This window comes from Grammomys surdaster, unplaced genomic scaffold, assembly GCF_004785775.1.
Source record: "Grammomys surdaster isolate TR1022 unplaced genomic scaffold, NIH_TR_1.0 145, whole genome shotgun sequence".
Classification (NCBI taxonomy): Eukaryota; Metazoa; Chordata; class Mammalia; order Rodentia; family Muridae; genus Grammomys; species Grammomys surdaster.
This window is the reverse complement of record NW_021604603.1, coordinates 1,831,411-1,858,952: the sequence shown is the minus strand read 5'-3', so window position 1 is coordinate 1,858,952 and position 27,542 is coordinate 1,831,411. Positions and strand designations below refer to the sequence as shown.

Here is a 27,542-nt window from a genome sequence, read left to right as displayed (position 1 = left end):
CAACAGCTCTCAGAGGGCTCCATGTTTGGCCACGGCCTGAAGCACCTGTTTCACAGCCGCCGAAGGTCACGGGAGAGGGAGCACCAGGCGTCTCAGGAGGCCCAGCAACAGCTGCAACAGCAGGGCCTATCTGATCAGGACTCCCCAGATGAGAAGGAACGCTCCCCAGAGATGCACCGCGTCTCCTATGCAGTGTCCCTGCACGACCTGCCTGCCCGACCTACTGCTTTCAACCGGGTGTTACAGCAAATCCGTTCCAGGCCCTCCATCAAGCGGGGCGCCAGCCTGCACAGCAGTGGCGGGAGCGGTGGCCGCCGTGCCAAGAGCAGTTCCCTGGAGCCACAGCGTGGCAGTCCTCACCTGCTTCGTAAGGCCCCCCAGGACAGCAGCCTGGCCGCCATCCTGCACCAGCACCAGGGCCGACCCCGTTCCTCCTCTACCACCGACACCGCCTTGCTCCTGGCTGATGGCAGCAGTGCATACTTCCTGGCTGAGGAGGCAGAGAACATTGGGGACAAGGTAAGTCTGGGTGAAAGGAGAGCCACAATGAAACCTCTGAGGTAGACCTGGTGCTCTGATTGGCACTGCTGATACTTGCTACCCTGTTATCTGTCCTGACTGAGGAGTCAGGATATGAACAAGCCAAACACGGGAGTGCATTATCCCAGGGGCTAATTTTTGTTTGTCTAGGGGATTGTTTTTTCAAAAATGGTCGTTTGCCCAGGCTGATAGTAATTTCGGGTTTTTTTTCCCTTAAACATGTTTTGAGGCGACTGAGGCCTAGCTATCCTTCTTACTAGCAACATTAACTAGCCACTGTATCTCTTTGCTCTTCTGTATTGCCAATTGAAAACGGGGGCAAGGAGAGTAAAGAGTTAGCATAGGTAACTTCCTGGACTGGAACCTGGCAAAATATCTTTACTGTGATTATTACCAACTGAAAAAGAAGGGAAGGAATCCATGAAGTGTTACTTGGCACTTCATGAATGTATCCAACTCCTTTGTTTATTTGTGTAGCAAATGTTAAGTGAGTGTTTATTGGATGTTACAGGAGGGAACAAACCAGTGTGGCTGATCTCATGCCACCCAGTGTTTAGAAACACTGGTGGATGAGTGGAAAGGCTTTGATGGATGCCTTGGAGCTTAGAAGCACAGTAGGCAGTGAGGGTGGAGGGGAATTGGCCAGAGACTTTCTGCAGGACTCGACTGAACTTAATCTTGACGGAGGCAGGGAAGGTTGGTATGCAGCAAAGCAAGGGAGCTGGCAGCATGTGCTTGCTTGTGGAGACTCAGGGAGGCAGAGGCAGGAGCACAGAGGGTCATGTCGTGTCCATCTGGGAGTCAGATGAAGCTATGGAAGGCTGCTAGGCAGGGAAGAGGACACAGAGGGTGATTAGGACAGCAAGCAGTAGATTAGGCAAGGGGATGGGGGGAGGAGCCAAGGGAACCGTTATTACAGCAACTGTAGCCATGAGATGGAAAGGGGAGAAATTCACAACATACTGGGGAGTCAGAATCAGTGGAGAAAGGCTAAGGAAAGCAAAGCAAATGATGGGGAGAGGAAGCAGGCTCTGGGAGAGGGGCTCTCCTGTTGCAGGTACTGGCAGTGGGCCTCGGGGGTGGGCTGGCAGGTAAAAGCAGCATTGGGGTTTAAGTCACTGCTGTGGGTGAGGTAGATCCTCAAGGGGACGTTGTTTTGAGTGAAGAGGCTACGGCCAGATCCCACTGATATAGAAGGGACAGGCAGCCACTCTGCCCTGCTTGCTGCTTGTGCCACATAGGTTTTCCCCTCCTTCCCTCTTTTCTTGGACCATAGCTGTGTGTCTCTCTCTGCAGATTTGCTCCCACACACCTGGGTGCCCCTCCAAGGCTCCAGAGCTGTAATTTATTTCCTCTCTCATGGACTCTATCAGGAGATAAAGAGCTGAAGGATTGGTGGGAGAAATGATAAAGGCAAAGATGGCAGAGCTAGCACAAAATCTTGGCTTGCAAAGGAGCTGAAGAAAGCTGATGTGGAGAAGAGATGGGGATGTTCAGGGGTTAAAGAGCAAGTGCATTGAGAGAGCATAAGGAGGAGCTGGAGACAGGGGTGCCATTGGGAATTAAGAACTGGAAACTTGGTTAGGTGTAAATGTACATACCTATAATCCCAGCACTAGTGAGGCTAAGGCAGGAGGGTCATGAGTTCAAGACCAACCTGAGTTACATAGTGAGGCTCTCAATAAAACAAGGACTAGGGGTACAGTTCAGTGGTAGAGTATGTTAGCATGTACCAGGTCCTAGATTTGATCCTTAGGAGAAGAATAAAGGATTTGGTATCTTGAGAAATGGGAGATATGGCCCAGACAAGGAAGGAATGGAAAGAGATTTAATTTGATGTGTCAGAAGCTCAGAGGCTAAGTGATTCGCTTGGTAGAGGGGAAGCTATGAACACAGGCATTGCTTGGTGAATGATGGCGGTGGTCAGAGAGACGTAAAGGCAGCCTGGTGTGTGGAGGCCAGAGGAAGGAAACTTGCTACAGCAGGGAGCGCAAAGCTGAAGGCTGGTCTGCCCACGAGAGCTGGAGGAAGTAGATGGCCCTACTTCTAGAGCACAGGAGCTATGGGGAATGGGGCTGCCCTGGGAAGAGGAGCTACAGGGAGGGCCTGCTGATGGGCAGCTACCTACCTATGGAGGATGGACCACAGAAGATGGGCACAGTGGAAAGAGCAAAGTAGGGGAAATGCTGGGTGACTGTGGAGCCCCGTTTGGGAGTGACAGGTTAGTGCTATCTCTAGCAACACGGTTCCGAGAACACTCAAGTGTAGTGTTGTTTCTACTACAGATGGTCACCAGCCCAACTTTGCATACAAAATCCAGAGCTTTTTAATACCGACTGTGACTTCTTGTGCATCTCGGCTCTTAGGCTTATTCTCTCAGGATTATTTGGTAGTTAGTGCACTCAGCTGTCACTGCCCACCTGCACTGGGTGGACAGTGGCTCAGGTTTGGCTTGATGTTCTTCCAAGATAGACAATTCTTTTTGTGAATTCATTAAAATAGTTTCTTAAGGCAGATGAGCCATACTCTGAGAGCCTAAATTTTGATATATATCCAAAGAGAGGTATGCCTTGTTAAACACAGAACTCAGAACCTGTGGCACAGTTGTATAAACCTGGGGATCCTAATCCCAAATCCGGTGCATTTCTTCCCACCAGGCCAGGCTGTCCTACCTGTGTAGCTGGCACTGGTTATCAGTGGTGGTTCAGCCACCAACTTGTCAGACCCAAGGTTTTGCTTTGAAAGAATTATCACACCCAGCATGACTTTGCAACCATTTGTGACCATGAGTTGTTGAGTCATTTCATATGTTCTACATGTAACACTGATTCTACATTTCTTCAAGTAAAAGGACTTCCTACAGATGGTCCTGGGACACCGGTCCCTAGCAGCCAGCAGCCATAAGTCAGCATATGCCCCCTCCCTTCTTGAGCGCTTTCATTTGTGCCTCCCTGTGTTCCCCTTTATTTGATAATATTTATTGAGCATCTTCTACGTGCCAGGTACCATTCTAGGCATGAAGGAAACTTCAATGAATGAAAGAAAAACTTCCTGCTGTGAGGGATCACCCATCCTGGCAGGAGGAGATAACCACCCGTGACTACTGGATGTATTTGGTAGTAAGAGTGCTAAGAAGCAAAATAGAAGTGGAGCATGAAGGCAGAGAATGTGGGTGGGCATACTATTTTGATAGGTTGGTCAGAAAAGCCTCTCTGACAATGTGCAGATAGAGAGTAGAGGCAGCAAAGCAGAGATCACAGCATAAAATCTGGGACAGGCTGGGCTGGGGGCTGGGGAGAGTGGGGACACTACAGATTACATTGGCCCAATATGCCAGGAAAAGGACTTATGATTATTATTTTTTCCCTCAAGTGATAGAAGTGCTAGAAAATTTGATACAAGATTACTGGTTCTGGCCTGTGAGAACTGACTTGATAGTGTGACAGGGTTAAGCCAGGGGTCTGGTAGGAAGCTGGTGTGTATTCCAGAGGGGCTGGTGTTTGGCGTGGAATGGCTGTAGTAAGGATGTTGGCTGAACTCTCAATTTGCTTCAGATGTCAAGGCCTGGGGTATCTGATGGATTGGGTATGGTACATGACAGGACAGGAGAAGTCATAGATGGCTCATGGTTTGGGGCCTGGCTGCAGTTCTGTGAGCTGAACAGCAAGGAAAGTGGCAAACTGAACAGCAATTCCTTTGGTGGGATGCAGGCAGAGCTAGGTTTTGGCTGTGTTAAGTTTGAGGCAGCTATTAAACACCCCTGTAGAAATGCCAAATAAGCAGCAGGATGAACAAGTCTGGAGTCCTGGGGAGAGATCCAACCTGGAGGCATAAATTTGGGAGGTGTCAGCATATAGATAGCATTTAAAATGATGGGACTGCGTTTGCAAGCCTGGCTTCTCCTGGGAGAAGTGTGCAGTCAGGGGGAGGTCTGGTTGCACTTGGCTGCAAGGCCGTGGCCTCCTGAACCCAAGAGCTGGTGGGATACACCAGCTGGAACCAGGTTGTTCAGCCCTTAATGAGAAAGCTCTGCCTGTACAGCAGCAGCCGGGCCCACCTCTCATGGGTGAGTCACTGAGTGTTTCAAGTTTTTATTTAGAAAAATCCTGTCACAGGAGGGACTTGAATTTGTGGGATGGGGGAGGTAGTCCTTGGAACCTCCAGTTAATTAGGGTTCCCCTAGAGTTCTCTAGCTTCCTGGGAAGACAGGGAATAATAGGTGGACAGTAGTCACCTTCAGAATCCAGTGATGATTGCGGCTTTGGAAGGCAGAGACCAGGGGAACTTTGAGCAGGTTACCAGCTGGACAGCTTTCTGGGGGCTTTCCCATCTCATTGTTTATCTTGACACTGTGTCTGGATGATGTGTGGGAAGAGAATTTCTTCTCACTGTATATGGAAGGCCAGACCCAAAGCCTTGGGTAACCTAACTGGGGGATGGCTGGTGAAATGGCTGCTTGTTATTAATTGCCATATAGATGCTGGGAATTGAACCTGGGTCCTCCGGAAGGGCAGCCTAGTGTTCTTACCTGCTGTGCCATCTCTCCAGGCCATTCTTCCCTATTCTTTTTCTTTAAGATTTAACTTTTGCTATCTATCTATCTATCTATCTATCTATCTATCTATCTATCTATCTATCTATCTGCAGGGTCTCACTGTGTAGCCTTGGCTGGAACTTGCTATATGAACCAGGCTAGCTCTTACAGATCCACCTGCCTCTGCCTTCCAAGTCCAGGAGTTAAAGGTGTGTGTCACCAAGCCTGGCTTCTTATCTCTGTTCTGATTTGGAATTGTGAGCTCTGATGCTGTATGCCTGGTCCACCTCCATAACAAACTATTTCATAAGTGAAGACTAAGTACTTCAAGAAGGGAGGGGCTGCTTATTCAGAGCATCCAGCTAGGTCTTGAGAAAGAGGCACTATTTCTTCCTAAGGTATAGACTTGCTGGACCAGGGGCTGTCCCTCTAGAGATGGGTGTGGCCTTGGGGGGTCTTGAGGAGAAAGAATTGCCTTCCTGTCCTTGGAAGAAGGATCTTTTAGCCACCTTAAAGCTTTAAGCACCATCATCTGATTCTGCAGACCCAGAGGCCATTGGCTGGCGTGAGAAGCGTGTGGTCTGGGTATGAATAGGAAGTATTCTTCTCTCTAGTAAACACAACCCACATGCTCTCTTGTGGGCTCCCTGGCGATTACTAGCTTCTATTTTTAATTCATAAGCCTCCCCCAGTCTCCACACCCCTCACCATTGTTTGTAACTCACCAGCTGGCTTTTAGACCAGAGCACCCTGGTAGGGCTTGAGTTATCAAAACACCCGAAGGCAGCTAGGGTTCCTGACTGGCCCTGCAAGGGCTCACACAGAACCCACTCAGAGAAAGTCAGGGATATAGAGCTCTTACTTGAAGGAGTAGGGTGTGGCAGAGACAAATTGGGGCCTCACAGGACAGTAATTAGTCCTGATGGTGGGAGCTGGGCTATCATTTGTTCCTTCAGACCCAGCTAATGTCTGCCTTTGGTTATTTCCCTATTAAAAACAACATCATTCTCCCTTAACCCCACCCTTCTGCTTTCCATTATGTGTGTGACACTGAGAAAGGTCAACACTCTCAGTCTTACTTATATGTCAAGTAGGGGAAAATCATTTGTCAGTGGACTGGGTCATCACAGATGAGTAGACAAAGAAGGTAGCATTGTGTGTGGCCCTAAGTTTGGGGAACCAGCCCTGGGGCATGGAGAAGGAGGCACTAGCTAGGTTAGGCCATTTGGCTCCACTGAAAGTAAAGGAGACATATTCCATACCTCTCACTCCCCTTCCCCTCCCACTCCGTATCCCCATCCCCATCCCCCTCCCCCTCTCCCTTTCATTTCCTTTTTCTCTTTTCAAAAGGAGCTCCTGTTCTTTTTGTTTCCTCTTTCTGTGTGTGGTTGGGCATCCTTCAGAATCTTTCCTCTCCTCAGCTGTCTCTACACTCCCCACCCAGCCTTGCCCATCCTGGACCACTGCAAAGTATCATGCTGGAGGCTGGCGAGAGGAGAATGACATGGGAGCCAGCTGTGTGGCTAGCTTCTGACCTTGGCTTGGTCCTGCCTTCCTTTCTGTCCTCTGGTTGAGGAGCCATGAAGGCCAGAGTCTGTACAGCTTTGAGAGAATCCTCCAGCCAGTGAACTCTGCCCTGCTGCCCCAGGGGTGAGCTACGGTGAAGGAATAGGGTCTCCATAGTCACACAAGGGGTGAGGTGGTGAGTCAGGCTGAGGTGGTAAGGGGTGAGGTTGTCCTACATGAACAGTTTGCTATAACTTACAGGTGTTATCTCTAGTGACAGACAGTGGAGGGGAAAGCCATGAGGTGCAGCTCAACTCCTAGCCCAGGCAGATAGAGGACATCTTGTGTACTTCCCAAGGATTTATCCATCAGCAAAATTTCCCCACCCCATGTAAATAAGTTCCCTGTTTACTTTCAGGATGGTGAGGGAAGGGGCCCACCCTTAGCCCCACCTCTTGCCAAGAAGACTGAATTTTTGGCAGATACCCAGAGGGCCCTGGTTTATTTATGTCTAACAGTCTGCTGGCTCAGTGCTGGGCGGGGCTGATTGCTGAGAGAGGTTTCCAAACACACCCCCTAGGCACTGGAGGCCCTCGGACTACTCCTCCACGAGGCCCTGCCATCCTAGGCACTGGAAGCCCTCGGACTACTCCTCCACGAGGCCCTGCCATCCTAGGCCTGGCTGTACAGGGGCTATAATAACTTTGTTCCAGGGTCAGACCAGTTGTTCAGCTAATTCACACAAATATTGTTCCCATATAGTACTGCTACCTTCCAAGTGAGGAGGACCGTCACCATCTCAGTCCACTCCTCTCCCCCATTCCTTCTCTTTGCCCCCTTTTTAGTCTCTGGAAGGTTCCCTTGCACAGAGGCATCTGTTCTACTCTTTGGAGGACCTTCTGGAACTGTGCAGTGCTTCCAAGCACCCACCAAGCCAAGGCTGGGTAGCTTTGATTGCCTTAAACCAGTGCGCGCCAGCTCAGTAAACATTGAGCCCCCTGCCGCCCTATATATCCTGTTGTGCCTAGAGAACCAAGATCTACTTTAGTGTGATTTAATTCCTCATGTTCAGACGAAGTCTTTCACCTTGTTGTGGGTCTGTTTAGATGTGAGAGGGGCCAAAGAATAAAGATTGCCCTTGCCGCCAGATGTCATAAGCACAATTTCTTTCAGAACTAAAGCTGGGACTACTTGCCCCAGTACACTCCTGGCTTCTAAGGCAGCCTTCTTTTGCCTTTCCCCTACCCCACTGATCTTCTCTCTGGGTGGAAATACTCTGTCCTCCTGATTAGCTCTGGATTCTGGAGCGTACTTGGCCAAGATACTGTGTATGAGTTGGACAACTCCACTGTTACCTAACCCCTGTTACTAAGCTCAGGCCAGGGCCTGTGGGAAATGAGCTCTTTGTCTGTAGCCCATGGGGCTGAGATCATGCCAGTCTAGACACAGGTAGGACACTATAGCCAAGGCTCCATCTCTACCCCTCTCAGCCTTGGCTCCCTCAGCCATGCTGTACCGAAGAAGGTGTGCTCTGGGTTTGGGTGTGAGCTCTCAGCCAGAGCTAGTAACCGTCAGCAGTAAGCAGAGATCTGTCATCAGGCTCCAGACTGTGTGGAGCCAGCACTGGGATGTGGGCATGGGTCATGGGAGTTGGCACACATTTCCAAGCTACCGAGAACACTCTTCCTCTGCATCTGCCACATCCCTGAGATGAGAAACGTGACCCTGGTCCCTCTGTGCCAGGTGAGGCAATGGAAATACAGTACCATTAACCTGATCCCTGCATCTGTGTCTTGTTCTCGATGCAGTTTGTACTTTCTGGCGTTATCCCTGCAGGGCAGAAACTCTGGAATAAAAACAGAGGTACAGAACACACACCACTGCAGCCCTTTGAGGATTCTCAGAGAATTGGGGGCTCTCCTGAGCTATAGTGGAGAGGTTAGGTTAAGGCCTTCTTCCACCTCTCCTTTTCCTCCAGGGACAGGTGCCAGGATGTCACAAACAGATCGTCAAGCATATCCTAGTGGTCCTTGCTCCTCAAATATTCTGCAGGTTCTCTGTGTCCCCTTGTTCCCCGACCCCAGCTGCCAGTCTAGTTTCCAGTATATTCCTTTCTCTTCCTTACAACTTTCTTGATACCCCTACCCCAGCCCCAGAGTTGGCTTGCTCTCCATAGCTAGTGAATAATTCAGCATGTTCAGCAAAAGCTAAATCAGATCCATAGTGATACTGTGATCAAGCGGCCCCCTGAGGGCAGCTGGAAAGGCGAACCTTGCCCTGTAATATTAACTTCATTATATAAGGTTTCTTCACCTCCCGAGAAGGCAAGTTCAAATGTTACCTGCGCCCTGTTCTTGTCTACTTACCTTTTTGGGGACTCACTGGCCTTGTAGGCATGCCTCTGGGACATGCTGGTACCAACAGTCAGTCAAACAGCATGCTACAGTTTGCAGAGTGCTTTTGTGCATATTTCTTGTTTAATCATATCAGCTCCTGGTAAGCTCAGAGCCCTTGAGTCAGCAGGAGCCTACAGGAATTGTGTTTCAATCCCCTGCTTAGGAAAAAAAAAATGTTCTCAATTATTTGTGGCAAATGGGGTCGGGTAGAGGGTACTTTGTGTCCTAAAAATTGTGCAGAAAGGAGATACCATTTCCTCTGAGTCACTTTCTTCAGGGCCTGTTCCCAGTAAGTCCCCCTCTGGGAAGCAGAGTACCATTAAAGAAGTGAATTTGGTTTGTCCAACACAAGCAAGGTCTATGGTTGTTTCCACTGACCAGATTCCCATGCCTAGGAATGATAACCCTGCCCCGACACCTCAGAGTATCTGAGACATTAGGTCAACACAGGCCCCGCAGGTAGAGGAGATGCTGCCTCCCTTCCTGAAAGCAGCTGAAAGGTCTCATGGTGTATGCACGCCAATGCTGTGCTATGGCATTCCCCTCGCTGCACCTTCTGTTTTCTGCTCCAGCTCCTGGGGCTGTATCTCTTCACATACTCCTAGGGTACCTGCCTGCCCTCATTCCTTGATTGCTGCAGCTCTCAGTGAACAATATAAACCATTCTCTTGTCTTCCCAGGGGAAAGCAGTACCCAATGGTGACCTGGTTAGGTCTGAAAGAAAGTGTGGAGTAATGACTTCTCTGGCCCCTGTTTCCAGGGGAGGCATGGTGAGCATCAGGGAAGCTGCCAGCCTCCCAGGAAGCCTTGCTGGGGCTTTGCTTGCCACACATGTGCAGCCCTGGATTCTTTGTGTAAGGCCTTATCTTGTCTTCTAAGGAACTGAATTTAGCTGCTTCTCAGCATATTCTCAGGCTTCTCACTCTGTAGCATGTGTGGATGCTGCTGAGTCAGTTCTTAATTTTATTTGTGTTCCGTGGTACTAGGGAATCGAACCCTGGGCTTCATGAATGCTAAGCAAGTGTTCTACCACTGAGCTATGCCCAACCCTATTTATATTTTTAAGAGAGGGGAAAAAAAGTAAATAGCATGATTTGGCTTTTTTTTTTTAAAAAAAGGGATAGAATAATAAAACAAGGCAGAAGAAAACAAAAAGATTAAAGAAATAAGGGCCTGGTATCAAAATTAAGTGAAGAGGAAATGTATGTAAGGAGAAGCTAAATGAGGAAGAAGCCAGTGTGAGAGCTGAGTCCTGCCGAGCGTGCAGAGGAGTGTGGGCCCAGGGCCTGGGCTCCTTCCCTCTTCCTGCTCCAGGACGATGTGAGCCCATCTATGGCCCCCAGACTTAGCTCTGTGTGGCTAAGGTGAAGCCAGACACCTCCTGCTGCAGCTCATCTTCCCAGGCCTGTAGACTGGTGGTGACAGCTGCTTCTGCCATGCTGCTGCCTCTTCCTTGGCCAGAGCATGGAGCAAGAGGGATGGCCAGCACTTACTAGGAAGTACGCATGCCATTTACCCAGCAGCACATTTTCTTTGCAAGGAAAGTTGCTTGGTGACTCATGAGCTTTCAGAGCCTTCGCTTGAATACTCGCAGCAGTTTGCCCCATGTCTTCCTGCCACCCTCTCAGCTTCACTTTAGATGGCAGCTACTTTTCTGTTCCAGGCTAAGTCGTCAAGATACTGTCTGGGAAACTGTGATGTGTCCATGGGTATACACATTCACATGTGGGGAGGGGCCCTTGGTTCTAATAACCTATTTCAGTAAGGTGTGTCAGGCTCCGTGTACCATTGGCAGCTAGCAAGGCTGAGGCACAGCTGTAGAGCCTTTAAGACAGCTTACGTACTCTCTCCATCCTGTGCCCGTGGCGGTCCCCGTGCCCATTCCAGTTCATTGGCCTCACCCTGCAGGCTGCATAGCTTGTATAGCTTGTGGGTAGCAGGGTAAGGATCTCTATCAGCCATCTTGACTCCCAAGCACCCTGCCAGGCTCCTGCAGAGTTAATTCAGCATCCACAGAGCCCATTCTGCACATATCTTCCTGACAGACATACTCACCTTTAACTCCTGTCCTTCACACACACACACACACACACACACACACACACACACACACACCAGTAGCACCTGTAGATGCTTTCAGCCAAAGTGCTAGAGCAACCAGCTTGAAACACAAGGTCCTGCAAATGATCCCTGCAGCTCACCATGGCAGATTGAGGGTCTCTGCTCATGGACAAAGACAAGGACAACCTCATAGAGAAAAGGGACCTCTGCCTGCCAGCTTGCTATGCAGACACTGCCCTAATCCCTATTTGTTCCTTCTCTCTTAGAGACGGCCAATTCATCCCAAGCTCTTCTCTCCCTCTTCCTGTTTGCTATTGTGACCAGGTGCTTCAGGAGTGGAGCTGAAGTGTTCTTTGGGGGCAGTTTTCCCCAAGGCCATCTTAATGCCATGCAGCCTAACAAAACCCTTTTCTGCTCTTCTGAGCTTTCTAGATCAGAAAGTATGGGAAGGAAGCTCTCTCAGTCAGAGACAGCTCCACAGTAAAAAAGAAGTTGGGGATAGTGGGAGAAAACCCCAGGTCTTAGCCCTCCCTGATTTCTGGTCTCCTGTGGCCACTGACACTGCCCACTCTTCCTCAGGTTATGGGCCAGTGAGATAGTGGGTAAAGGTACCTGCTGCCAAGCTTGGTAACCTGAGTTATGGAAGGAGAGCACCAACGCCAGCAGGATATCCTCTGTCCTCCATATGTTTGCTGTGTTCTAAGTGCCCACACAAATGCATACAGTGCACACATAGATAGATAGATAGATAGATAGATAGATAGATAGATAGATAATGAAATAAATGCAATTTTTAAGAAGAAAAAGGAAAGGAATGTTTAGAAAGAGACAGACAAGGGAGTGCCTTGGGAGACATGGGATTTTCCTAGGCAATCACAGGAAGCCCAAGGCCTTAAGGCAAGAAAGTATATTGTGCTGGTGTGTACTCTGAGCCTTGTATAACCCCTGGCCCCCAGCTCACCAGATCCCGGGTGGTCCAGGATAAGCTCTTATGTCTATGGTAAGCTGCCCTGTGGGTCTAGATGCTCTGGTACTTTTGTATACTCATGTACTGTCCTGGTCAGTTTTCGCACTCTTATCCTTCCCTGTGGAAAAATGAGGTATCCCTCCTGACGATGAAGCCTGAAAGTGTAAACTCAACTCTTTACAAGGAGCACAGTGAGAAATATAAAGCAATTACAGACTTTATATTGTACATTAAAGTTGTGAATTTAAAGTCATTTGGCCAATAAATATATACTTATATGTATATAACAATGAAATTTGCAAGGAGGGTTATATGGGAAGGTTTGGAGAGAGGAAAGGGAAGGGAGAAATTGTATAATTATATTATAATCTCAAAAAAATAAAAGAAATAATTTTTTAAAATCTTAGTTCTGGGGCTGAAGAGGTAGTTCAGAGATTATGAGTATTTTGCTCCTCCAAAGGACCTGAACTTAGTTCCTAACACCCATATCGGGTGGCTCATGAACACCTGTAACTCCATCTTCAGAGATTCCAGTGCCTTTGGTTTCTACAGGCACTCACATACACACGTATAAATTAGATTTTTTTTTAACTTAAAAATCCTAACTTGGTGAGGCTCAAAAGAAGGGGACAGGGAAGGGCTGTCTTGGGGTTAGGAATTTTAAGCCATACTCATTCCCACCTAGGATGAGTCTGCTGCAGAGAACTTCCATAGATAGTCAGCCGCCATCCTCTGCTGTCATTGTCAGGGGAGATCTGCCTCATGATGGTCACAGGAAGGGGCCCAGATAAACAGAAGGTCTACTCCTTTCCTTCCTTTAGTTTAATAAAGAGAACAAGACTTTTTATTAATAACCATAATACAAAAGGAACAGTGCTTGTCAAAACATAAAGGGGGGTTATTTATGAAAGGAGGAACTGCTTAGCGTTTTCCCAGGCCCCATAGGTCAGAGATGGCTCTAGACATGGAGACCTGTGTGCTATGTCTTGCCAGCCTCCTCACAAACCCTAAGTCATCAGCTGACACATGTTTGTATAGTTTCCAAAACCCTGGGTGGGGGATTCCTGGTCTCGGTGATTTTGGCTGCAAAACTTGGCACTGCCTCCTAGAGATAGCACTGGGCCCTACTTATCTCTTGGAACCTTCTTGAACTTGGGACTGCTGCATCAGTATGAGCCACATTGACCCTCAGTATTTAAGCTCTATGTGCTTCTTGAGGCTCAAATGCATGCAGAGTCTCTGTATGGGTTTTCTGCCTTGGGAAGCTCACAGAGACAGGTGGACCTAGGACTCTGCAGGCTACGAATCTACTTCCTCACCACTCGCTGTCCTCAACTGTGGCCCTCTGGCCCCCTCTGCTGACCAATAGGATTTCCTACTAGGACTATACAGATGAAGTCCAGGGAGAAAGAGACTGCTGTGAGTTGGCCATCTTTGTTGTATCATGGGTGGTGTCAGCCTGGGCAGTGCTGGTGTGGGGGGGGGGGGGACACAGAAAGCAGAGGGTATGAAGCAGAAGCCGGGAGGTAGTCCAGAGCAGAATGGGTTCCTGGGACAAAGTCCCAGAACAGAGGAGTTCCCTTATTGAGGTTTTCTGACTCCAGGCCGTTATTGAGGAATCTGGAGTGGAAGTGACCATGCCTTAAGTCGCTGAGCAGGGAAAGAGGGGGCTCTGTGTGGGACCTCTTCTGAGGACTTACTTCCAAAATGGGCTGAAGTAAAGAGTTGGTCTGTCGAGCTGCTGGGAGAGGGTTTCTGATCACTGTGTACATTTTTGGGCATGAGAGAAACTGGTCAGTGCCTGTCTGGTGGGTGAATTGTTAACTTTTCTACCCCCTGCATACGGCCCGGCTAGCCCCACTACAACATTCTCCTACACACTGGGCTGGAGAGAGGTCCCTAATCACCATTCCATTCTCTGGCTGGAGAGACCTCCATATATCCTGCCAGATGGGAAAGAACAGCCATGTGCCCTGGGGGAGGAGAAAATCTAGAGCAATCCGCCCCTAATCCCTGGCTGGGCCTCACTCACACTGGAGATGGCGGCTTCAGAGGCTGGGAGTTTTGGCACACCTGCTCGAAGACCCCGGCTCCCAACAGCCAGCCCAGTGCTGCCCAGGGACTGTGAATTGGGGAGCCTGGCACTGTCCTCAGACAGCTGGAGCCTTAAAGCTCCTGGCACTTCATCACCAGCACGGTTTTGGGAAACAGTATCCACACAGGTGAGGCTCTGGGTGGGGGGAGGAAAGCCGTTGATGTGGTAGATGGAGTAGGGTTATAGAATGAAGGACAGCCATGTCTTGAACTTGTCAAACAGCAAGCTCCCTCCATGGGCTCCTCAGAATCAACCTCTCCCCTGCCCAGTTATAGAGAACTCTGGATGCAGGGGAGCTGGCATGACATTTAATGCAAAGGGTGCTTCTAGCCATGGCTGCTTCTGTGTTCAGAAGAAGTGGCAGGGAAAAGGACATGGAGAGGTTCCGGGAACATTGACCCCCATGGACCAGAGAGAGTTCGGGTCTCTAGAGTCTGACTGCTGGAGAATTTAAGAGACTCTGAAGTGAAAGAGCAACTCCAGAGTCTCAGGAGAACAGTGGGCATTTATGTGGACAAAGGAGCTTTGTTGTCAGGAAGGCCAGGGCTGACGGGAAGATGCAGTTGTGACTGCAGCCACGAAGTAGCCCTAACAGGGCCAGAAACCAAAGTATGGGGAGATGAGAGCCTCCACCAGCACCAGAGTAGCTCCTCGGGCAGAGCAAGCCTGATGGAGGAGGCTCATTGATGAAAGATAGGCAGCTACACAAGTCCTTGGGATGGATGGGCGCTGTGTGTAGTCTGTACACAGCAATCCCCCTGTGGAAGCAATAGAGGGCTTACAAAGCCACTGGGGGCATACTTTGTCTCCTCATGTGGCTAGAGGCGTTGCTATGGGGATCTTTCCACCTCGCTCTCCACATATACGTATGCCCTTTGGCTGTCCTATTGAGTCTCTGACATCTAACCCCCTACCTCTGAAGAAAGAGCCCTTAGGCATCCTTGGGTATTTCCCCCATATGATCCCTTTGCCTGCCTGGAAGTGCTTGGATCAGTATGATGACCCATCCAAAGCTGGAGCTAACATTTCCACGGGCTCCATATGTTCCCACTGGGAAGAGAGAGCCACCAGTCTGATAAGGTAAGTCCTGCTGCGTTGGAGCAGGGACAGCTCCTGACTTCAGATCCTGGGGCTGGAGTAGTCTTCCCTTCTGCCCCCTCTCAGTTTTCCCATTGTCCAAACTGTTTCTTTGAGGCTGGAAGATTTTAGTGGGCCATGGGTTTTCCTCTCCATCTTGGTCTGGATTTACCCCCTTATCCTCTGGGACTTAATTTTTAAAAGTAAAGTAAATCAGTGTTCCTTATCCCCAAAGAGTTGATAGAATCAGAGTCTCTCCAGGACAGAGTCTCTCCAGGTCAGAGCATCTCTGCTGAGTCATTGCTGAGTCACTAGTCCTGACAAACTTCCCCCTCCTTCAACCTGCACACTCACTTATTGAGCTCTGATGCAGTGGAAGCCAGACCCCACCCTCAGGAGCAGCATCCCACGGTCCCACCTGTGTGGCCAAGCACATAGATAGATCAGAGTGAACATGTCCCCTAAAGAGAAACCCAGGAGACCAAAAGACCTGTTTCTTTCCTCCTCTGCCTCCTCCCCCTCCTCTTAAGAGTAATCTTACTATTGTCTTTCTAACTAGACATGCCAACCCACTGTGGGTACCCTGGGCTTCCTGCTCCAAGGTAGTAAGGTCATGGGTCTCCTTGGGAACACAAGCACAGAAGCATGAACTCCTCACAAGCAGTGGCTATTCCTGTGGCCTGTGTACATATATTGATAAAGAAAGAAATGAGAATTCACATAGCTACTACCTTTCTCTCCCTGACTTAGGCTACCTGATAGTATCTACCATTTGCCTGCTATCTTCCAGGATGCTGGGCTATCATGAAGTGGGGAGGGCAAATGTCTCATGGCCAGGTTAATGCAAGGACACTGAACTCAGGCCCAGGAAGAGGCGAGAACCCCAGAGGATGTTGGGAGCCAAGGCTGAGGAAGTCCTGAGCCAGCAGCCTCTGTAATTTGGCAGTGTACCTAATCCAGTTTCAGTTTGTATTGCAGAAGCAAGGTAGGAAGACAGGTCTGTGGCACTACCAAAGCTATGCAGACAGGGTGCCCAGCTATTCATGAACTGTGGAGAGATCTCACTGAAGCCAAGACAGAAACAGGAAAAACTGGCCCCAGAGACTCAGAAATCACTCCAGTTGCCTTAGCCAGAACATTAATCAGTGTGTCTTAAACTTCAGTATAGCTGCAGCCCTGGCTAGTAAGCTCTCTTAAGTAAGGTCATGTCATGGACTCCCCATTGCTTGGCATCTGCCTTGCCAGATCTTGCCTTAGAGTCTGCTCAGCCTATTCATGGGTATTCTTCCCAAGTCAAGTATCCACAGAGTGGACCAGCCTTTCTCAGGCAGGCAGGTAGAATAAGGTGATCGTGCTATGGGGGCTTCAACTCCAGATGAGGTACTGGTAGCTGGCAGAATAAGCTAAGGAAGGCTCTGCACTGTTTAGAGAGAGGAGCTGTCTTTGCAGCCAGGCCCTGCTCCAAGCTGGGGACCTGGAGTTTCTACCTGCTGATGACAGGCACTCAGTCACTGTGCTGTTCCTCTCTCAGTGCAAGAGAGAGGTGCTCTGGTTGGGCATTCTTCTCTTATGATCATGAGGCAGTGAGGTCAAGACACCCTCCTGCAGGCTACTCTACAATGGGTGGATCCTGCCCTTCCACACTCATCTGCACAGCTTTACCTCCTCCTAGTTCCAGATCATCTCTGTAATCCTCAGGGAGACCCCATACCCATTAGGCACCCATTTCCCATCCCTTCGCTCCCCCTGCCCTTGGCAACTGTCGTCTCTGTCTCTGTAGATTCAGCACTCTGGAAGTCTCACAGAGTGGAAGCATTCAGCACATAGCCTCTGCTTAGCAAACAGGTTTTTATATTTGTCTATGTTCTGGCATTATCAGAATGTCATTTCTTGTTGTGGCCAAACAGTAGTCCATTATATGGATTGTCTCACTCCGCTAGCCCATTCATTGGTTTAAATGCCATCTCTGAGTTGTGCCTACCCTTTGGCTATTGTGAAGTGTGCCACTGTGAACTTGTACCAGTGTCTATTTGAATGCTATTTTTGAATACGATTTTTAATTCCTTTTGGAATTGCCACTGTTAGCTTCAACTGTCAACTTAACACAGCCCAGTGTCCCCCTGGGAAGAGGGAACCTCAACTGAGGAGTTACCTAGGTCAGATTAGCCTATGGTCATGTTTTTGAGGGGTGTTTGTTTGTTTGTGGTGTTTTTGTTTTGTTTTGAGACAGGGTTTCTCCATCTAGCCCTGGCTGTCTTGGAACTTGCTCTGTAGACAAGGATGGCTTCCATCTCAGAGATTTGCCTGCTTCTGCCTTCTGAGTATTAGTATTAAAAGGCATGAGCCACCACTTCCCAGCTGAGGTATTTTCCCAATTGCTAATTGATGTAGGAGCGCCCAGCCCACTGTGGGCATCCCTAGGCAGGTGGGCCTGGGCTATATAAGAAAGGTAGCTGAGCAAGCCAAAGGCTCCTGCATTTTGAAAGCAGCATTCCCCCATTGGTTTCTGCTTCAAGCTCCTGCCTTGAGCTCCCTCTATGATGGACTGTAACCTGGAAGGTGAAATAAACCCTTTTTTCCCCAAGTTGCTTTTGGTCATGGTGTTTATCACAGCAGCAGAAAGCAAACTAGAACAGGGGCACACCTCAGAGTTGAATTGAACAGTTATGAAATAATTCTGTATTTTAACTTGGTGAGAACCGATCATGCCGTATCCCTCCACTGGCTGTACCATCTCACCTTCTCATCAGCAAGACACGAGGATTCCAACTCCATGAACTCTCTCTCCTTTCTTAAAACACACTGAGCCCATTTAGTGCTTTGTGGTAAAACCATCTACTGGAATATGGGGAGTCGTCCAAGGGCCACATCCTGAAGAAAGTGTACAGTCCCTCATCCAGCAACTCAGTTGCCAATAGCCTCTCAGTTAGGGGCAGGATTTCATGAACCCCTTCCCCATGCATGCTGGGACTTTGGCTGGCTTCATCATGTCTACACAGGTCTTGTACATGCTGTCATAGCCACTGAGTTCACGTGTGCTGTGGCCCTGTTGTGTCCAGCAAATAATGTTCCCTGCAGATGTCCACTGTCTGTGGCTCTTACTTCCCACCCCCTCTTGAAGAACTCTCTCTGAACCTTTGGAGTTGGAGTGGTATAGATGTCCCACTGAAGAGCTGTTTAGAGCCGAGCATTCCGTAGCATTGGCCAGTTGTGGTCTCTGCATTAATGTCTGTCTACTACACAAAGACGCTCCTTTGATAAGAGATCAGAGACACACTAATTCTTATTCAGGGCTGGTCCACATCCTGGGTCTGTGGTTTCCACAGTAGCTACTGGGAGATCTGTATTTGTTTTTAACTAATTGCCTTATGCTCCTTACTCAGTACCTCATTTTATCCTCTGAGAACCCCTTGCAATAAGTAGAATCCTTCCCCCTTCTTCTAGGTGAGAAGAGCAAGTCTCAGGTAACGGTACTTACAAAGAAACATAGCTGACCAAGGTTCCAAACTTGTTTCCGATTGCAAACTAGGGCCTGTTCCATTATCTCACGCAGACTTGTATCCTATCCTGTTGCTATTTGTTTTAATAGATTTATTTTTATTTTCTGTAGTGAGTGTTTACCTACATGTGTGTGTGGATACATGTACACCTGGTGCACCCAGAGGTCAGAAGAGGACATCAGATCCCCTAGAACTGGAGTTACAGTGGTTGTGAACCATCATGTAGGTACTAGGAACCAAACCTAGGTCTCTTGTAAGAAAAACAAGTGCTCTTAACCACTAGACATCAGGTTAGCCCCATCCCTTTTTTAGATGCTAGGATTTGAACCCAAGGTCTTGTATATCCTGGGCAAATGCTGAGCCACCAAGTTGCATCCCAGCCCCTTTGCATTCTTCTATTGCAAATCCTATTCATGGGCTTTTTCATCTCTTGAAAAACTTTCTTCTTTTTCTTCCTTAACGTCCCTTTCCTTGTTAAAATATGATTCTTTGTGGCTGGAGAGTTGGGTCAGTGGGTCACTGGCCACTCTTCCAGAGGTCTTGAGTTCAATTTCCAGCAACCACATGGTGGCTCACAACCATCTGTAATGGGATCCCTTGCCCTATCTGTCTGTCTATCTATCTATCTATCTATCTATCTATCTATCTATCTATCTTCTTTATGCCTCTGTGGCTGTCTTGGTAGTGGCTGATCTCTGTACTGCCTGCACTATAGAGGCCAGACTTCATAGTGAGTTCCAAGCCAACCTGGGTTACAGAGTGAAACTCTGTCTCAAAACAACACTAAACAAAGCGACTTGGAAAAAGCAGGCCATGAAGAACGCCTACCTTTCTTAGACATCTTGAGGAGAATGGTGTAGATACTGAGGCTGGGACACAACAGCAGGGGGCAGGCACTGTGGGCTTAAGGAAGCTGGATCTCCAGCTGAAGTCTAGACTTAAGTAAGAGGAGCCATCAAGGGAAAGAAAACCTAGATCCTCTGTCAGCCCTGGGGGTCAGAGAAGCCAGGGCAGACAGCCACAAGCCTTCTGCTACCTTGAGGTCTCAACAATGTCTTGCCTCACCTGGCAATGACGGTACATGCCTTTAATCCCAGCACTACAGAGGCAGAGGCAGGTAGAACTCTGAGTTTGAGGGCTACACAGAAAACAAAACAAACAAAAGAATGTCTAGCCTTATTTCTGGGCACTGTACAGCATCTGCTCTGAGTTTTCTGTGTAAGCCAGACAAATATCAAGTACTAGGTAAACAACTGTACCCCCAGAGAGAACCCAGCAGGCATACCCCTGCAGCTTTCCTCTACCCTCCCTCACCCCACAGCTGTTCTCGTCTGGTCTGTCCACTATCCCCATTCACAAAGAGTAAACTGCAGCATCCAGACTGCCAACATATCTCCATCAACACTTATTGCCTGCCTAGTCTTTGCCTGGGAAGAGGTTAAGGGGGTTGGACATCTGTGGTAAGGCAAGTTCTTGGAGTGTAAGGCCATGTGTTACTTAGAGAACTTACTTTGTATAGTTCTGTTGATATTGAGTAATATGCTTTGATGATCTCTTCATTTTAGCCCAGCTTGATTGTAGGCATCACTCCCCCAGAAGAGAAATCTGCCTAGATTCAGATGTGTCATTTATCATGAACTTAGGAGACACCATCCATGTAACTCTCCCATGAAACGTGAGAGCTGGTATGATTCCACTGTTTATACATGCAAAGACAGAAGAATTGAGCAAGGAGTGATGGGAGCAGGAGGGTTAAGTCCAACAAGGTGCAGCAGACCTTGGGATGGATTGCTCTGGGGAGACATGAGTTGGGTTTCAAAGGCCAGAATCTGAAAAAGAGAATCCTCAGACAGAAACACCTGCTGAGACGGTGAGGAGACATAAAACCAGAAGGAAAGCCCTTGCTTCAAAAGATTGTCCTCTTAGCATCCTTAGGGCATCCATGACTTGAGAAAGCCTAAGAGATTCCCCTCCCCACCTCCTTGGGGATGCCAGCACTGTTGTTATGCATGATGTTTTCCAATAACTATTGCCTATAGTTAGAGTTAGCTCTGGCTGTTTCCAGTTCCTGTGTGTGTGACTGGGCTGCTCTCTCTTGTTTAATTCCTTTCACAGCATGGAATTTACTTCACCCCTGTCCCTCAGTGATCTGACCCGACCTTGATTCCTCTGTGTAGGGATAAGGTATCAGGACTCAGCTTCGGACACTGGGGTTAGTGGGCTCCCAGCCTTCCCACACATCTGTCCTGACTTCATATCTTCTCTGCCCTCTCCTTCTGCTCTCTTCTCCCCCCACCCCACCCCCATTCTTTTTCCGGCCTCTCCTCTTGTTCCTCTGAGTCTGAGCCACACTGATGTACTCAGGAAGCCTGCCTGTCTGATGGGAAGGGGAAAGGGTCTTGCCTTCCTTCCTAAACATTCTCTCACTTCTCGACTCTTCTAGACCCCCAGCCTCTCTTGGCCTGTGGGTCTTTACACTTCCAGGAGCTGCCCAGCAGTGTGGGTGGGTATACTCTCTACTCCCAGTACTTTCTTCTCTGAGAGACTGGGAGAGGTTGAGAATCCCCGCCATCATGAATCAAAGGAATTTTTGATGCCTTTGATGACCAGAAAGGTAACAGAAGACCCTAGGAGGATTGTTGACAGGGCCAGGGACCCATGCAGGTTGTTAGTAAAAACACGGTACAAGGGCTGGAAGGCAGGAGCTGACATGTAGACTTTCATGGCTCTGAAGGAGAGGAATGCTTAAGGCAGGAGCCTAATTAGGAGAACCCAAAGAGACAGCTCATACTATCTCTGTTCACAGGACAAAAGGTTCTGTCTTTTTTGTAGCTGTGTGTCCCCAAGTCAGTAGCTAGAACACTTAGACCTGATCTGCTTAGACTTCATTTCAGAGAAAAAACTTATAAAGGCATGCCACTATGGGGGCCAGCACTAGAGCTTTAGGCTCTTCCACTGAAGTATACTTCACCCTGAATGTATGGTCTAGGTAGAGAAGCCACACCCAGAGGTGTCCAGGACTGTGAGAAGAACTTGGGCTAGACCCTTCCCATGTCTCATGATTTATTTGCGGTTGCCTCCTTCCCAGGGTGACAAGGGAGATCTTGTGGCCCTGAGCCTCCCCTCTGGCCCTGGCCATGGTGACACTGATGGACCCATCAGCCTGGATGTGCCAGAAGGAGCGCCGGACCCCCAGCGGACTAAGGCTGCCATTGACCACCTGCACCAAAAGATTCTGAAGATCACTGAGCAGATCAAGATCGAGCAGGAGGCACGGGATGATAACGTGGCAGAGTACCTGAAATTGGCCAACAATGCGGACAAGCAGCAGGTGTCACGCATCAAGCAAGTATTTGAAAAAAAAAACCAGAAGTCAGCCCAGACCATCGCCCAGCTGCACAAGAAGCTGGAGCACTACCGTCGGCGCCTGAAGGAGATTGAGCAGAATGGGCCCTCACGGCAGCCCAAGGATGTGCTACGTGATATGCAGCAGGGGCTGAAGGATGTGGGTGCCAACATGCGTGCCGGTATCAGTGGCTTCGGGGGTGGCGTGGTGGAGGGTGTCAAGGGCAGTCTCTCTGGCCTCTCACAAGCCACCCACACCGCAGTGGTGTCCAAGCCCCGGGAGTTTGCCAGCCTCATTCGTAACAAGTTCGGCAGTGCTGACAACATCGCCCACCTGAAGGACCCTATGGAAGATGGACCCCCTGAAGAGGCAGCCCGGGCGCTGAGTGGCAGTGCCACATTGGTGTCCAGCCCCAAGTACGGCAGTGACGATGAATGCTCGAGTGCCAGTGCCAGCTCTGCTGGGGCAGGCAGCAACTCTGGGGCTGGGCCAGGAGGCGCACTGGGGAGCCCTAGATCCAACACTCTTTATGGTGCCCCTGGAAATCTAGACACTCTGCTGGAAGAGCTGCGGGAAATAAAGGAGGGCCAGTCACACCTGGAGGACTCCATGGAGGACTTGAAGACTCAGCTGCAGAGGGACTACACCTACATGACCCAGTGCCTGCAGGAAGAGCGCTACAGGTGGGTACCTCCTGGCTTCTGTGTGTGGGTCCAGTGGGAAGTAAGGAAGCTGCTCTGAGCTGTGGAGGCCACTGGAGAAGTGTCCAGAAGGGTCCAGCAATGCCAAAAGGAACCTCTGAGGAACTTTCTCCAGTATGGAAGAGAGGTCACCAGACCTCTGGAAGGAAGGTTCTGTTGGTCTCATGATGCTTTGGAGTGTTCTGTGCTTAATTCACAAAGGAGAAACTAAGGCAAGGGCCAGCACCATAGCTATGCTCCTCTGGAGAGATTGTTGTTCAGAAAGAACCTTGGAGGTGGCTTCTTGGGTTCAAATCGCAGATCTTGGTTTTAGTACCACAAACAAGCAACTAGCACCCTGGACCTGGTTTCCCTGCTGTGAAGTGAGGGTAACACTGATTGACTTCATGGGCTGGTTATAAGAGTGTATGAGCTGGCTAGGTGTAATGGTGTACTCCTTTAATCCCAGCACTCAGGAGGCAGAGGCAGGCAGATTTCTGTGAACTGAGACCAGCTTAGTCTATACAGTAAGCTCTAGGCCAGCCAGAGCTACATTGTAACCCCGTTTTTTGGTTTTTGTTTTTTGTTTTTTTTAAAAAAGAAAAGACTGAAGAAGTCAACCTATAAATGCAACATGGAGATAGATGGGTGAATGGACAGTTAGAATGCCTCAGACTCCACAAATGGACTGGAGTCTGGTCCTCCCCCACCTCCTCCCTCTCTGGGATTTGGGGGACCTTGCTCTTAGTACTTCTTTCTAGATGATGGTTTGTAAAATTGAGGGGAACCCCACCTAAAAACTAGCCACCCTCACTTTAGAGTCATCTTTTGATACTTGGTGCTTTTCAGAGCAGGGGTCACATCTTCTATACCCCAGGATCTCTGCTACCCAGAGAGCATCGTAGCCAGGGTTTAGGAATCTGGGTTGAAGTCACTTAATCCTGAACTGCCTGACAAGAGCCATGAGGTCCCAGACAGGTTCCTTAGTCTCTGTCTCATTCTCCCATCTGTCAATACAGACGACCTCCTCCTGTCTCATGAGGCTGTGTGAGAATTCTCTGAGGCAATGCCAGTCAACGCTTACACAGAGCTGTCACAGAGAAGTGCTATGCTGTCACGGGGGTTAAGATGAGAGCAGGACTGGACACATGGGTGGGCTGCATGTCACTACTGAATGGCGCTTTGGTCCTGGGGAGAGAACAGCTTAGTAGCCAAAGAAGTAGTGTTACCTCCCTTTTTTCTACTAGGTATGAGAGGCTGGAGGAGCAGCTGAATGACCTGACTGAGCTTCACCAGAATGAGATGACCAACCTAAAGCAGGAGCTTGCCAGCATGGAGGAGAAGGTGGCCTACCAGTCCTACGAGAGGGCCCGGGATATCCAGGTATGGCCAGAGCCACCCTGGGGAGGTCCTGATATGCTGATAGAGCCAACAGAAACTGCCCCATCCATAGGCTCAGGGTACAGGTGAGAGCGTCGGGGTGGACATATCACATGGGACACTATGAGCAGAAGTAGTGTATCCATGGGACCAATAGGTACAGGAAGCCAAAGAGGGGAATGAGGCTTATCAATAGGACCAATAGATACAGGAAGCCAAAGAGGGGAGTGTTCATAGGGTAGACATAAGAGCAAGGTAAGTCCTTGCCCAAGTATGTGCACTGTACAAAGGCAAACCAGTGGGTTAAGGCCACCTTCATTTGCCACATCTTTACAGGTTTACAATGAATAATTGTTATTTCCAGGCATTTCTTTGCCTCAGTATGGAGCTGGGATCAATAAGCAAGACTTCCATTTCCTTAGATCTTCTCAAACAGTCATCATTAAAGAGTTCTGTTCCTAATCGCAGCTAATCAACCTATGCCCTTCTTGGCCTTGAAGAGGGGCCGTATGGTGCCACCTTCTTGGTACAGTAGCATATTAGTCTATTCTTTGCTGTAGCAAGATGCATGAGGTTGGATAATTTGTAAAGAGAAAAAGTCTGCCCAGCTCTCACTTCTAGAGATCCGGGAGTGTGGAGTCATCCTCTCCTTAGAGCTGGTAAGGGCCTCATAGCTATAGCTTCCCCAGGGCAGGGACTGTCACATGGTGGGGCAGAAAGATTTGGGGGTCAGACTTTTTCTCACAGAATCTAGTTCAGAGTCCAGCAATACCACCAGTGACTTATTTCTTTATAGTAGTGATACACACACACACACACACACACACACACACACACTTTAAAAGTGTGTTCGCTACACTAACATTGCCATGTAGAAACCAAGCTTCCCCTGGAGGTCACACTTAAGCCCTGTTGGAATCAGCACAGGTAGACTGGGCTCAGTCTAGCCTCTGTCCACTCTAAGCTCCCACGTACCACCCTCTGTCCCCTGCAGGAGGCAGTGGAGTCCTGCCTGACCCGTGTCACCAAGCTGGAGCTGCAGCAGCAGCAGCAGCAGGTGGTGCAGTTAGAAGGGGTGGAGAATGCCAACGCGCGTGCTCTGCTGGGCAAGTTCATCAATGTGATCCTGGCACTCATGGCCGTGCTGCTGGTGTTCGTGTCCACCATTGCCAGCTTCATCACGCCCCTCATGAGAACACGCCTCCGAATCACCAGCACCGCCCTCCTGCTCCTCGTCCTCTTCCTACTCTGGAAGCACTGGGACTCGCTCACCTACCTCCTAGAGCATGTGCTGTTGCCCAGCTGAGCAGCGCCGTCCCACCCCGTGCTCTCCGGATTCCACTGGCCACATGAATCTCCAGGAGGGCCCGGGGCTCCTGAGTTCCTTGGGGTCTGCTATGTGACTTGTTTGGCCCCTAACTGTCCCTTCTCTGCACTGCGTCTGTCTGACACCATCTCCCTTTCAGCCTGAAGGTTATGGAGAGGGTGCTCTGGGCTGGAGGGAGCAGGGACACTCGCAGCCAAATGGAGCAGTGAGGAAACACTGGGGCTGCATTATTTGAATGATTTGCAGTCACATGGGACTTTTCTGGGCTGACTGGAAGATGCTCTAGTCATGAAAGCCACTACGATAGAAGGCTAGTCTCAAATTCCCTGGGGAAGAGCCCATCTTCAAGGCAGCCACAGTTTCCTCCCATGGAGATGGCCTGGATGAAAACCAGTGGGAGGCTATGCTGAGCCAGAGAGTGCAGAAAGGGAAGGGTCCCCAGGCTTGGGGCCAGACGGCAGGCTTAGCACAGCCACTGGGAGCTCAGCCTCCCCTTCCCCTGCTTCTCTTCCCACTTGAGCTGGTTTGGGACTGGTTTCTGGAGGCTGGGTGGGGTGTGGCTTTGGGTTTGTGTTTTCTCTGCTCATCTTTCTGCCTGTCACTGGGTGTGCTGTTTTTCTGAAAAACAGGCCCCAAGGGCCCTGAGCCTCCAGCCCAAACCCTTAGACCTCTGGGATCATGTTGAGTTCTAATTATTTATTTATTTATTTATTTACTTATTTATTTATTTGTTCCCACCCTTCCCTTGCTTCTGCCCAGCTGGGCTCCAGGGAGAGGACCCTGCCCATCCTGCCTCTGAAGCTGGGGCTTACTCTTGGTTCATCATACTCCAGACCATGTATCCTCTGGTGTTCCTGGCTGGAAGAAGGGGCGTGTGGCTATGTAGCCCACTCTCCCAAGCAGCCCCAGCAGATGGACAGGAGGGGCATGGCCTCTTTTATATATATCTACTTATTTTATATGTGTGTCTTCGTGAGGAAGAGGATGTTTGTCATTTCCTTAAGGCTCTGGAGTGTTGTGTTCGATTCTGCACAACCCAGCCTCCCCAAGAGCCCTTCCAAGCACAGTGGGGATTTCTCAGAATAGGAGAGAGGAATCCATGAGGCAGGAACAGCAGTGCCTGCCAGCTGTGGTGGACCTTCCTAAAAAATAAATATCCTCTATGTTTTCAAACCATCCTGTCTAGTGTCGACTGATTACGCTGTCTCTGAAAAATCACAGGATTTCTCCCCACACTCAAGCATTCTGGGTATCATCTGTTGGCCGGATGTTGTCTTCCATACTGAATGAGGCATATCCACCCCCCCCCCGCCCCCTGCCTTGCTCTCAGCAACTTAAATGATATGACTCTCATTCCATCCAGTCCCAGCTTTGCTGGAGCACCCAGGAGGGTTGTGGAGAAGCTGCTATGACCAGTTGTAGCCACAAGAGGTCAGCAGAGTCTGTATTCCAAAACCTCTCTCAAGATGCAGTCCTAAAAAGGCTACTGGCATTAGCTTGACTTTGTTGCAGTTGTTCAGCTGAGGCAGGGAGTAGCTGCTTTCCAAGTGTGGCGCTCTACATAAAGGCCTAGCACTTAGCACCTGCCCTGTAGTTGTAGTGCCTACAGCTAACAGTCCCAAAGCCCTTCCCAGCAGGAACTTTGTGGATACTTGCAATAGGCCCTTTGCAGGAGGAGGCAGCTTGTGGGGGTGGAGGGGAGGGCTATGATTAAAAAGAACAAAAACAAACCAAAAATCAACCTTTGGTCTCAGCCTATAACTAATGCACTGCAACCAACTCCCAGCCCTTCTCTGGGCCTCAGTTTCCACATCAGTAAAGCAGGCTGGATGTGTCCACTGTGTGTGTCAGTTCTGTGCTGGCATTCTGTGAGTCTGTGAGTCTGACAAGCAAACATTGCAGCTGTGTCTGTGGCCTCAGGCTCCAGGGGACCCAAAGACTGGAGAGGGCACAGTGCTGCCACCACAGAAAAGCAACACTGATGATCTGAGTTTGCCCTCTGTGCTACGTAGGAGTTTTCCCAGACGGCCTTCCAGCTATCCCACTCTTGGACCTTGCACCCCCTTTCTCTTCCAACCACGTGTGTATGTGAACATCTCTTGGGGGCCACAGGTGGCTCAGAGCCCACATTCC

General features: G+C 49.4%; 1 protein-coding gene across 3 annotated transcripts; it reads left to right on the top strand.

Moving 5' to 3' along the window:
* Tmcc2 (transmembrane and coiled-coil domain family 2) lies at positions 1-26,585 on the top strand. 3 transcript variants are annotated; one of them, XM_028764650.1, is made up of 4 exons: positions 1-519; positions 21,765-22,705; positions 23,950-24,085; positions 25,077-26,585. In XM_028764650.1, the coding sequence occupies exons 1-4, from the start codon at positions 22-24 to the stop codon at positions 25,386-25,388; spliced, it is 1,887 nt and encodes a 628-aa protein (XP_028620483.1). In that variant the 5' UTR covers positions 1-21; the 3' UTR covers positions 25,389-26,585. The 3 variants fall into 3 exon arrangements, with proteins under 3 accessions (XP_028620483.1, XP_028620486.1, XP_028620485.1); XM_028764653.1 differs by lacking the exon at positions 1-519 and adding an exon at positions 13,166-13,423; XM_028764652.1 differs by lacking the exon at positions 1-519 and adding an exon at positions 14,044-14,226 and having other exon boundaries at positions 25,077-26,234.
* The last annotated feature ends 957 nt before the right edge of the window (positions 26,586-27,542 follow it).

Coding starts and splice junctions, on each gene's coding strand:
- Tmcc2 (XM_028764650.1), top strand. CDS start 22: ATGTTTGGCCACGGCCTGAAGCACCTGTTTCACAGCCGCCGAAGGTCA. Junction 22,706..23,949: donor CTGCAGGAAGAGCGCTACAG/GTGGGTACCTCC, acceptor TTTTTCTACTAG/GTATGAGAGGCTGGAGGAGC. Junction 24,086..25,076: donor AGAGGGCCCGGGATATCCAG/GTATGGCCAGAG, acceptor TGTCCCCTGCAG/GAGGCAGTGGAGTCCTGCCT.